At 43.2% G+C, this 13,095-nt stretch overlaps 1 protein-coding gene across 4 annotated transcripts in view; it reads left to right on the plus strand.

The window, feature by feature from the left end:
• The window catches only part of RNH1 (ribonuclease/angiogenin inhibitor 1), a 28,081-nt gene that overhangs the window by 5,575 nt on the left and 9,411 nt on the right, over positions 1-13,095 (plus strand). For 2 of the 4 annotated variants that reach the window (XM_081334098.1, XM_081334099.1), the window contains exons 2-4: positions 792-902; positions 9,272-9,371; positions 9,927-10,097. In XM_081334098.1, the coding sequence (XP_081190224.1) occupies positions 893-902; positions 9,272-9,371; positions 9,927-10,097 (281 nt within the window). In that variant the 5' untranslated portion in view covers positions 792-892. The remainder of the gene's footprint in view (positions 1-791; positions 903-9,271; positions 9,372-9,926; positions 10,098-13,095) is intronic. The other 2 variants (XM_081334100.1, XM_081334097.1) reach the window with 1 other exon arrangement.

A 13,095-nucleotide genomic window follows, 5' to 3' on the forward strand; every position in this document is an offset into this window, starting at 1 on the left:
ACACACCTCTTTCATTCCTCTACCTGTGAAGGCAAATACAGCAGCCTTTACTTCCAAATGAGTTTTAATTCACTTTTACCTTCCCGAACCATGGCTACCTAGCACGTGTGGTGTGCCAAAATCCAGTGACTGGAAGCCACGATATCTTTAGATTTAGGGGGTGCTGGAGGAAAAGCGTCCTCTGCTAAACAGTTCCCTCCTTAAGGCTACAAATAAAGATGTTTCATTTAATCTTCTTCCTGTTCTTTAATTTATAATGTGGGGTTAGTTATATTTATAAGATGTTGCTATGTATAACTTGTTTGGTTATCTTTGTAAGCCATTAAGTAGTTTCTTGATAGGGACAAATGTAAAATGGATTAATAATTGTACAGAAAATCTTAACACTTTGCCCTCTAATGGTCTTCTGATTTTTTTTGAGCCGATCTGGTCGCACACATTCTAAAGTTTTGGCCTACCTTTTGTGTAATTCTTTGGTCATTTGGCCAGCAGGACTAATGAATGAGAAATAGTTATGGTCCATTTCAACTGCAGGGCACTAGGTTTAGTGTGGTGCTTATTTGAATAATAATTAAAGTTGCAAATAATTTATTAGCAATGTTCATTTGCCAGTAGCAGGCTGTTTTAGTCTTTATATATGAGGGTGATTTTAATTTGTGGAAGGCATATTTCACTATCTTCAGATTTCCTTCCACAGGAATCAGTTCTTTCAAAGTTTTGATAATGCTTCTAATCACGAATTTTGCAACCATTTCCCAATTCTTGCTTTGTTGCCTTTTGCTCCCCTCCAGCTTAAAAGGAACATTTAACTGAAGTTGCTGTCAGGACCCACCCCAACTCACATCTTAGGAAATAAGGACTCTTGGAGCCGAGTTGTCCAAAAGGAAAAAAAATGACTAAGGGTAAGATTGGTTGTGGAGATATGAGACAGGATCTGGTCTTGAGTCACATTTCAAATCTATATAAGCATTCCCGGTTCAACCCACTCCCCTCAAAACTCCATTTGGTTAGGATCCCATCAATTTGGTTGTCAGGTCCTTCCTTGGGAAGAAAGGAACTTCGTGCATTCCTTTGTTGATTGCCTTCTTCCTACAGCCCCAACAGACAGATCACTTCCCTCCCCCTTTGTTCCCCTAGATCAAGGGTTCTTTGAAAGCAGCTAGATAGACTGAATAAACAATCCCCCCCCCTTCTACCAGTATGGCAGAATCCTGGTAGGCACAATATTTTTAACCATACATTTATGAATTTGATATCAATGGATTCTGACAATCTGCTCTCCTTTCAAAAGAAGGATAGGTCCATCTGCGGGAAGAAGAAAAGAAAAAAAAATATATAAATGTTAACCCGGTTTGTTTGGATATTCTGTATGAAATCTCTTGAGCAACTTTGGTGCTCTAACGTGGTGTTTATTAACCCACTCATTTTCCGAGGAAGGGAGGTGTTTCCATGCCACTAAATATTGGATCTTTCTGTGGTGTTTTCTGGAATCCAAGATTTCTTTCACCTCAAAATGTTGTTCTCCCTCCACCATGATTGGGGGTGGTGGTGGTTGTGGGGTTCTTGTTCGTAGGGGTTATTGTTGTTCTCTCTTCATTAGACTGCAGTGAAAGGTTGGGTGTATCCGTCTAAGGGTTTTGGGTAGTTCTAATTCGACTGTCACTGGGTTTATGATCCTTTTAATTGGAAAAGGGCCAATATATGTTGGACCTAGTTTCTTACAGGGTTGGAGTGATTAGAGGTATTTTGTGGATAAATAAACCATCTCTCCTACCCTGAAAGGTGCGGGATCGGTTCTTTTTTGTCTGCCTGTGTCTTGTATGCTTTTCTAGCTGCTTGTAATGCTTCCCGAACTATTGGCCAGGTATTTTGTAATTGAGCAATCCATCCTTCAGCTCGGGAATGACCAGTTCCTTTGGGGTTAGTTCTGGCATTGGGTTAAAGCTCTGACCCATAGCTACTTGAAAAGGAGTGTAACCTGTGCTAGAGTGGACTGCATTATTATATGCTACTTCTGCGAAAGGCAGTAGGTCCATCCAATTTGACTGCTGGAAATTAAGAAAGCATCTTAAATATTGTTCAAGTACTGAGGTCAATCATTCAGCCGATCCGTCTGACTAAGGACGATGACTAGATGACAGTCCTTGGGTGGTTCCTAAAAGGGATAAAAATTCTTTCCAAAATGCTGACGTAAATTTCACCCCTCTATCAGATATGATGCGTTGTGGTGCCCCGTGCAATCTGTAAATATGCTATATGAAAAGTTTCGCTAATGCTTTTGCAGTCGGGATTTTTTGGCAAGGAATGAAATGTACTTGCTTAGAGAACAGATCTGTGACAGTCCAGACTACGGTGTTTCCATTACTTTCTGGCAGTTCTACGATAAAATCCATGGCTATTTCTTTCCATGGGGCTGAGGGGTTTGCCACCGGTTGTAGCAGTCCTGGCGATTTCCCTTGCAGCCTCTTAGCCATTGCGCAAGTTTGACAGCTGCCCACATATTCTATGTCTTTTTTCATGGATGGCCACCAAAATTGCCTTTTAGTTAAATGTAAGGTTTTTACAAACCCAAAATGTCCTGCTGATTTTGTATCATGGCACAGTTGCATGAAATTGATTCTCTGGGTGGCAGGTATATATAGCTTCTCCCCCACCCAAGGCAGTCCATCTTTAATTGTGCACACATGTCTATTTTTCTGGAACCATTCATCGCTTTCCAAAGCTTTCCGGAATTCTATTCCAGTTTGGCCATCCACCTTCGGCTTCATTTTTTCTTGTGCCCTGGTGGTGACTGGAGCTGCCAGTTGTTGTTCAGGCACAAGTGGTTTAAAGACAGTAGTCCTTGTGCTGTTATATTGGGGCAAGCAGGATAATGCGTCTGCCAGGAAAAATTTTTTCCCCGGTAAGTGTTTGAGCGTGAAGTTGAATCGGTGGAAATGTTGGGACCAGCGTGCTTGCTTAGGAGTGAGTTTCCTGGGCGTTTTTAGTGCTTCCAAATTTCTGTGATCTGTCCAGACTTGGAAAGGTATTTTATTTCCTTCTAAAAATTGGCGCCATGTTAGTAATGCCCACCTCAACAAGAATGCTTCTTTTTCCCATATTGGCCAACATTGTTCTGTTTCTGTGAGTTTTCTGGATGTGTATGCGCATGGTTGCAACGTCCCCCCATCATTTTCTTGTAATAATACAGCTCCTACCGCTACATCACTCGCATCTGCCTGTATTACAAAAGGTTTGTCGGGATCTGGGTGTTTTAGGACAGGTTCAGCAGAAAAAAGTCTCTTTAGCCTCTCAAATGCTGCTTGACACTCCATTGTCAGGACCAGTTGCAAAATAAATGCTGCTCACTTTCTATCTAGATTGGGGAAATGTGTGCACTTCAGAATAAATTGGAAGAAGCACTTCTTACCTTGCACAATGCATTGTTCTCTATAGTGTTCATTAAAGCAATCAAAAGTTTTTCCAGTTTGTGTGCAAGTCTGAAAACTGATGTTAGTGCTGCTTGAAGGAATTAGCTTGTTAATATGACTTTTAAAGCAGCAACATTGTATGGCCCAATCAGGAACCTGAAAAGAAAATAACGGGGCCCCTTTATGAATAGTGAGAGAAATAATATGCCAATATCTGGGCTGAAGCAATTTATCCAAATTTTTGAACCATGCAGCACTTTTAAGTGTGAATATCCACATGGCTAATTTGCTTTTTGGTGGTACATATGCCTTTGGCAAGAAAAGGGAAAGGAAAGGAAAAGCAGGGTAGTTTTTGAAACGTACAAGCTGTGATCCAGAGTTTTCACTTTAAACTTTAGGTGTGATTATATTGTCATAAATAACCATGTCTGGAACATTAATATGCTATAACAATAGGTTTATCAATTCTTTAAACTCTTCATGCTAAATATGCAAGAAATGACTGGATCAGTTTTTAAGGAGCTCTTTGATTATACAATATACAATATATGACAAAGCAGATCGATAGCTATCTCAACTGACAATTTCTTTTGAGTGATGGCTGGTAACTTGTTACACTTGCTTTGCCTATACCACGCTTGGACAATCTCTGTGGGCCAGAGGCCACACCAGATATTTATCTCTTCAGAGTGTGAAGATGTGTATGATCTATTAATTAATACAGCAGACAGATAAGTTTGTGGCTTGTCAGGGCCTTGAGACCCCAGGGATATTCTGTACTACTGCAACTTTTGCTTATTTTTGTGTCATTTTTTCCTCTGGATAGACACGCTTCCAAACAGTACTGTGTGGCAACTTCATTTTTATTTTCTAAGAACATCTGTGAGAATTATGAAGGTTTAGGAGCATTCTTATAAAAGTATGAGGCTAAAGGCTGGCACCGCGCTTTATTGGATGTCAGCTTCCTACTGATAATTTAATAAAAGAACCAAAAGGAAACTAGAATGAGGCAAAGAGAGTAGAATTCAGTCCTTTTGAACCTGCCACAGAATTACAGATAACAAGGTAACAATTTCCAGGCAATCTAAACATACCTAAACATTGAGTTGAAAAAGCTGTGGGATGATAAAGGTTATGGTTTGATATTATCAGCAGGAGTATTATAGTGAAAAGCAGAGGCCCACATAATTGGAAGTTATATTCTCTTAATTATGGACATAGCAGCATTCATAAAGGCTTATTTGGACTAACCATTGAGCAGCCACAGACAGTGGTGATAGTAAAGTTTCTTTTTCACTGAACTGAACCTCTTGGACAATGGATATTATGCCTCATAATTTTATTAGAAGCAATGTGGAGGTGGATTGAAATTGCTTTCTTTTGGAATATCTTTTTTAAATTACCCAGTTGGAGGACTTCCAGTTTGGTATAGTGGTTAAGGCACCAGGTGGAAACTGGGAGATGAGATTTTTAATCAGGCCTAAGGCATGAAAGCCAGTTGGGTGACTTTGGGTAAATCAATCTCTCTGAGCCCAATTCACCTCACCAGGCTATTATTGTGGGGAAAACAGGAGAAAGGGAAATCAGGTATGTTCACTGCCTTGAGTTATTTATAAAAATAATTTTAAAAAACTAGCCAAGCCTAACCCTGTTTATTTTCAAAGTCTAAGCAAGATCCATCTGGCTGCTTCCTGCTGAGAGAGTCCCAAATAGAATACATTTTCCCAAGAATTACTTGATATTATGAAATAAGTCTTTACCCATAATGAAAGGCAATTTCTGAACCATGCTGTCTTCCTTCAGGATTTGATAACGGCTTGCATATCTGAAAGTGATTGGCAAAACTACTATATAGTATTTGGAAAAAAGAAAAAAAATAATGGGAGGATTTGAGTTGCACAGTTGAATTGTCCATTCTTAAGAGTATGTTGTCATTCCATAGATAAATAGCTAAATCTCAGTGATTACATATAGAGCAGTAACAGACTACCTTATCTAAGACTCCCACATCTTTGCTTTAAGCTGGCAATATGGAGCAATTTTCAGCCAAGGATGGACATTACGTGTCAGTGATGGTATGGTCAAAGCAAATTGGATCAAACGCAGACTATCCTTCCACCTTGTCTAAGATTTAAGGTAGTGGTTGGCAGATTCCTTTCATAGAAGTCTTGGGGACCTTTTTTCTCTATAGCTACTGGTGAGATTGCAAGGCTGATTCAAAAGCTCTGAGGGTTCCATTTGCTTAGTAGTCCAGAAGAGATAAAGACACTGAGCACAAATGCTCAGTCAGTAGGTGCAACTCAATGGAATAAAACAAAAGTAAGAATAAAAAGTACTGTATTTTCCGGCGTATAAGACGACTTTTTAACCCATGAAAATCACCTCAAAAGTTGGGGGGTTGTCTTATACGCCCAGTCGTCTTATACGCCGGAAAATCAGTGGGTGGCGTCTGGCGGGAGCCGGCAGGGCAGTCCTGCCGGCTCCCGCCCGACACTGTTCCCTCTTGAGGCAGCTGCTGCCACAAGAGGGAAGAGCCGGCTCCCGTCCGACGCTGTTCCCTCTTGAGGCAGCAGCTGCCTCAAGAGGGAAGAGCGTCGGACGGGAGCCAGCAGGGAAGTCCTGCACACACGCGCGCACACAGGACTTCCCTGCCGGCTCCCGTCCGACGCTGTTCCCTCTTGAGGCAGCAGCTGCCTCAGAGGGAAGAGCATCGGACGGGAGCCGGCAGGGAAGTCCTGCTCCCGTCCGATGCTGCGCTTCCGCCGGGCGGTGCTGGCCGAGACGAGCCAGCAGGCAGCCGCCGTGAGCACGGTGCTGAGGGGCAGCGGCAGGACGGCCAGCAGCCCCATGCGCAGCAGCAGCCGCCGGCTCAGCAACAGTTCCGAGCGCAGTAGCCGCACCGCCAGGCTGCCCAGGAAAAGCAGCCACACCAAGAGGCTGCACGCCCAGTCCAGCTCCATGAGGGGCAGGGCGGGAAGCCGGCCAGGAGGAGGGACCGGGAGCCCGGGCCGAGCGCGCCTCGGCCGACGGTGAGAGGGAAGCGGCACATGAAAAAGAGGCTGCGGGCGGAGCTGCCCCGCCCTGCGCCGAATGGGAGAAGTTCAAGGCCTGGGGGGGGAAGCAGGAGGGGCGCCGGCCGTGGCGGGGTGGCGGCTGCCCTCCGGCGCTGCCTGCCGCCCGGGAAACGCTGCACCTCGGGGGCCGGCAGAAGCGCGGGAGCAGCAGGAGGGCCGGCGGGGCCAGTCGGGCCTTCGCCTCCTCTGCGACGGACAGGGAGGGCAGGGCATGTAAGTATTTTCCGCCGTATAAGACAAAAAACCTTGAAAAACTTCTTAAAAGTAGGGGGTAGTCTTATACGCCGGGTCGTCTTATACGCCGGAAAATACGGTACATAGGAATTGACACCAAGCACAGCTTTATCTTCCAGGAAAAGCAGGAGGTGAGTAGCACTGAAACAATACTATGGAGAACTCCTGTTCCCAAGACCCCAACACACACAGAACAGAGAGTATAAGAGTTTCCTGTGTACAGATCTGTCTGCCTGAAGGCTGTCGGGTTTCATGTATCATATTTTGACAGCTGGAAAAATAATCCAAAATAGCTTTTGGTTGTGTTGAGAATTTGAAGCTTAGAAATCGAAAGTGAGTGCGATTGACAGTCTTTCTATGTATTCAGAATGACCAGACTAATTTGCAGACTGTATAAAGCAGGGCTTTTCGACCTTTTCACCCATTGTACCACTTTTAGGATATGGCAACATCCGAGTACCACCAGTCGCCTAGCAAGGGGTCAAAAACTTGATCACCAAAAAAAAAGAAGGAAAAAAGTGATGAAGTACAGGTTGTTCTCTACTTACAACAGTTCACTTAGTGACTGTTAGAAGTTACAGTGCCACTGCAAAAAATGCCCCCCAAGCCACAGCCGAGCAAGACACTTGCCTGCCCGCCCGGCGGCGCTCTTCCTCCTGTCCGAGGTTTTCATTATTGTGAGCATTTCTGTTGAGGATTGGCAGCGGGGGTGGGGTGGGGATTTGGTTTTTATTCCCCCCATCTGCTGGGTGGTTGCAGCAGGTTTTGGTCACTTCACATGACCCTGGGACACTGTGACCGTCATAAATATGAATCAGTTACCAAGCCTGGAGATACTGCAACATTCCAGCTGATTGGCGCTTCTGGGCTCAGCAGAAGCGCCAGGATCAGTGCTGAGCTGGCGCTGATCCTGGCGCTTCCACTGAGCCCCGAAGAAACACTGATCCTGGCGCTTTCGCTGAGCCCTGACAGCCCTGCAGCTCCAGCTATCTCTCGCTCAGGCTTGTGCAGTGCTGCCATCGGTTCAGCTCATTCCCCTCCCCCGCTACCACTTTTCTAGGATGGTCGCATACCACCTGCCAGGTGCCAATGTACCACAGGTGGTACCTGTACCACTGGTTGAAAAGACCTGGTATAAAGCTCCCCATCCCTTCAGCAGTTATAATTATGGTGAATTCATTATTAGAACATCACTCCTATGTGGCAAGATTATAGAATGGATTGGTAATTGAGATGGATATTTAGGATGAGTTTACTAGAACTGATCAATAACATATTTTCTGGAAGGTTATCCAATCTTTGGAATAACTATAACTAAGTTTTAGGGATGTGGTGGCTCAGTGGGTTAGGATGCTGAGCTTGTCGATCAGAAGGTCGGCAGTTTGGCGGGTCAAATCCCGAGTGCCGCGTAACAGAGTGAGCGCCTGTTCCTCGTCCCAGCTTCTGCCAACCTAGCAGTTCGAAAGCACGTAAAAATGCAAGTAGAAAAATAGGGACCACTACAGTGGGAAGGTAACAGCGCTCCGTGTGTCTTTGGCGTCTAGTCATGCCGGCCACATGACCACGGAGACGTCCTCAGACAAGCGCTGGCTCTTCGGCTTTGAAACGGAGATGAGCACCGGCCCGTAGAGTTGGAAACGACTAGAACGCATGTGCGGGGGAACCTTTACCTTTACCTTTACATAAACTAAGTTTATGCCAAGGTTTATTTATAAATGTGTTAAGGAAAAATATTACGAACTGAGTGACTAGAGTTCACAGGATCTATATAGTAACTCATACCTGTATTCCTACAGAAATGGAAATTTACTTGATTGCAATTGTAACTCTTGGAGAGATTGTGAATAATATTAGAGGCCTGGGCACTGTTGGTTTAGAGCCAAAATACAGCATAGGAATATAAGAAGCTTAATATCAGTTCATTAAGTCCTGTTAGTCTAGATAGAGGTGGGAAAATTTCTTGGATCTACTAAGGAAAATGATCATCCAGACAAGAAATCACTAAAGTAAGGTAGTCTTTTTAGGAATGCTGAAGGTTATGGTGAAATATTGCCTTTTAATTATCCCCAAACCCTCCGAAAACCATAGAAATGAGCCAAAAGGTAGTCGCTTTTCTCAGAGCTTACTCAACAATTTTCCAGGATTTTCACAATAATATTCTTGAGCTCTACTTAAAAGTGCCAGGAATTATACCTCATGACTTTTGGTAAGCAAAGCATGTGCTTTACCCCTGGATTATAGTTCCTTCTTTCTTGTAAACTATGCTGCCTCTGGTTGTAACATTTCATAATTTGTCTACGTGGGCAGCAAAATTATTGCAGCAGTTCCTGTTCAGAAGAGTCTTTTTAAAGTTCCAAATTACTTCAGACAGAGGTATTTAGTTCTTGAGCAAGGTAGGTGTTTATGAAGAAATTTTGTCTTGGAAGTGGCTAGGATGGCGCTGTAATTGCGAAAGACCAAAAATGTAACTGCACTAGTTTGCATCCAGTCATGCATTCAAGTAGGGGTTTTTTTTTAGCCTGATGATAAATTGTCTTTTTCTCATCTGTATAGTTAAAACCTCAGACATGGACCTTGACTTGCAGTGCCAAGAATTTGATTCATCAAAATGGAAAGAACTTGTTGCATCCATGAAGCAGCACAAAACAATTAGGTAACTTACAACATTTAGTGAATTGGAGGGCTTTTTGAAGGCATTGTTTGACTAACATTTCCATTCGTGATTTGAATTGGGGAAAAATTAAGAATGGATTAGCACAAAAATTCTTCTGAAATGTCACTCACATGAAGGATGGTATTTCCCCCCCCCCTCACTTTCCCCTTTAAATGTTTTGCTTTCCTAGATACTCATGTTTCTCATTCTTGGAAGTTTTAAAGGTGTGGACTTCAACTCCCAGCATTGAAAAACACTGCATATATCGCTTTCTCTCTCCAGTTTATGTATTTTCCAGATGCATTTGCTCATAGATCCTCTTTAGCCATCTTGCTCACTATAATGGGAAATTGTACTGAAAGCACTTAATATTGGTTTGTGGGGTGTGTGCGCGCCGGGGGGGGGAATGCATGCTACAGTGCATCTGTTAGGTTTTATTCAAGCATTTTAAAAGTGTACTAATAAGCTTATTCTATGAGGGTGCTGTAGATGATAAATAATTCATCTGACTAAATTAGAGCTAATGTCTAAATCCATTTTTCCTCTAAATTTTAGACTGGATGACTGCGGTCTGGGAATTAGCCATTGTGAAGATCTTTCTGTTCTTCTTACTACCAACCAAGAACTAGTTGAACTGAATCTAAGCAACAATGAACTGGGAGATGCTGGTGTAGATGCTCTATGCAAAGGATTGTTAAATCCCAATTGCAAACTTCAAAAACTCTGGTAAATATTCCTACAATTCGTAGTGGCTTTAGTAGCATTAGATAATACTTTCCACAAATGGAAACCTTTATGGAGTTATTGCCTTCCATGTTAGTCTCTTCCAAATTTGTCTATACAAGTAGCCTAGTATTTCTCCCAGGCATACATTCTCAATATTCATCCTTGGCCATTATTGGCCAACTATGGTATTTAATACTACTACTACTACTACTGCTACTACTACTACTACTACTACTACTACTACTACTAATAATAATAATAATAATAATAATAATAGAGTTGAAAGGGATCTTGGAGGTCTTCTAGTCCAACCCCCTGCTCAGGCAGGAAACCCTATACCACATCAGACAAATGGTTGTCCAGTCTCTTCTTAAAAACTTCCTGTGTAAGAGCATTCACAACTTCTGGTGGCAGGTTGTTCCACTGATTAATTGTTCTAACTGTTTGGAACATGGCTCCCAAAAAAAACAAACTAAATTGGAATTCCAGCAACAAGTTTTATTTAAAAAGCATTTGTAAAGTCTTGGTGAGCTGAAACACACGTAGGAGTCCAGCCACACCTTAAAAAGCTGTTTGACACATTTTTATATCCTACCCCCGACGCAGATTCCCCCCCTCCCCTATCGCACTCAACACCCCTGATAAACTAATCCGGACTGCCTAAAACCACTATCCCCTGCCATGTTCCAGGAAGTCCCTTTGTGCGTGTTTTATCAATCACCATCTAATTTTCTGTTAACAAAGCTCGGCTCCTATAGTTATTTCTATATTCCCTCTACTTGGGGTTTCAGTTAGCCAGCAACTTCTGCTTTTCTTATTTGTATATAGTTAACTTGTTTGAGTTTATGACTTTCAGGTGGCTTCTCCTACAAATCTTTAGATTCATTAGAAATTTCTGATTAATAATCTACTCCTGTCATAACTATTTATTACACCCAGTTAGAATAACAATAAAGGGGACGCGGTGGCTCAGTGGGTTAGGACGCTGAACTTGTCGATCGGAAGGTCGGCAGTTTGGCGGGTCGAATCCCGAGTGCCGCGTAGCAGAGTGAGCGCCTGTTACTTGTCCCAGCTTCTGCCCACCTGGCAGTTCGAAAGCACGTAAAAATGCAAGTAGAAAAATAGGGACCACTGCGTTGGGAAGGTAACAGCGTTCCGTGCGCCTTTGGCGTCTAGTCGTGCCGGCCACATGACCACGGAGACGTCCTCGGACAAGCACTGGCTCTTCGGCTTTGAAACGGAGATGAGCACCGGCCCCTAGAGTTGGAAACGACTAGCACGCATGTGCGGGGGAACCTTTACCTTTTTACTAGAATAACAATTGGGACTGGAATTTCTGATGCTATGTGATGCAGTCATAAAGTGTACAGTAGTCCTCGACTTAAGTTCATTTAGTGACCGTTCAAAGTTAGAACAGCACTGAAAGAAGTGACTTACAATAATTTTCCACACTTACGACTGTTGCAGCGTCCCCATAGTCACATAATCAAAATTTGGATGCCCGGCAACTGATTCATATTTATTACAGTTGCTGTGTCCTGGGGTCATGTGATCCCCTTTGGCGACCTTGTGACAAGCAAAGTCAATGAAGAAGCCAGATTCCCTTAATAACTGTGTTACTAACTTGAACTGCAATGATTCACTTAACAACTGTGGCAAAACAGGCAAAACTCACTTAAAAAGTGTCTCACTTAACATAATTTTGGGGCTAAATTGTGGTCGTAAGTCTAGGATACCTGCAATGTGATCTGACACTATCACTTAGTGACGGCAGTCGGGCACTCCGTGTTGCTGCCATTAACTGAATCCCGCTGGCCCTTAGCCAAGGACCTCCCCCACCATCCAGGACATTCCCAGTTTGGTTCCTCCCAGCCCTGAGTGACAGAAAGGTAAGAGACTGCCTCCTCTACCTCCTCATCAACCTCCCAATAGCCTCTTCCCCCCCATCTCTGCCTGTTTGACTACCTGCCTACCAGCTTCCCTTACCTCCATCATCCTGCCACACTGTGTGCCACTACTGTAGGGTCCAGAGCCTTCTTTGCACTCCCTTCTTTTGCTCTAAGGCTGCCTGGATCTCCATTCATGTCCTGGCCAGAACCTTATTTTGTGCCAACACACCTGGACAAAAACAAGTGACAAAAGTCCTGGCAGGCACACAAATGGAGACCTAGGACAATGTGTGAGAGAGAGTTCCCAGTGGCACCGGCTGATGCAGGACGCAGGTGTGGCAGCAGGTAGGGCTGGATGGTGTGGGCAGCTGGCAGGTGGCAAAAGGCAGCTATAAATGCAGGTGGGTCTGAATTTGGTTCATATGACTGTGGGGGACCCACAAAGGCTGAAACTTCAAAGACTTTTTCAAATCCATTCAGCAACTACAGCAATTTCAAATGGTCGCCGAACGAGTGGATGTTAAATAAGGAGTACCTTCCTGAAAACAGCCAGTATAGGTGATTTACAGTCAACTATATTCAAATGATTTTTCAGATTGGGCTGATAGGACAATCACTTTATACTCCTTTTCCCTGGGAATACTTCATTTGTTTCCACAACAATCCCACATAATAAATAAATATAATAAATCATAGAACTCAAGTTCTTTTGTGTTGAATTGTGTTCTTCTAAAAGAAGAATATGGAATTTTCAATTCTCACATCTCTTAAAGAGCATTGTTTTCATATGGCAAGGAGAGCATTATATTGGTATTTAATTGGAAAGAATGAGGGCCGTTATTTAGATTCACCTTGACACAAATGGGTAAAATGTGTAACTGTTGAAGTGATTATATACATTAATTGAGCTGACAAATGAAAACCAGTATAGTGTCAATTGGTTCTATGCCACCTGGTCAGTGTTGACTCTTAGCAACTACATAGGTAGAGTTGGTCCAGAAAGGAACAGCATGCCAATATACCACTTAAAAAAAACTGCTGCTTGTTACATGTATCTGAAGCTCTGCCTTTACATGGCAGTTATTGGTTTTATGTTCATAGAGCTTGTA

The sequence above is a fragment of the Vipera berus genome, assembly GCF_964194415.1.
Source record: "Vipera berus genome assembly, chromosome: 1".
NCBI classification, from domain to species: domain Eukaryota; kingdom Metazoa; phylum Chordata; class Lepidosauria; order Squamata; family Viperidae; genus Vipera; species Vipera berus.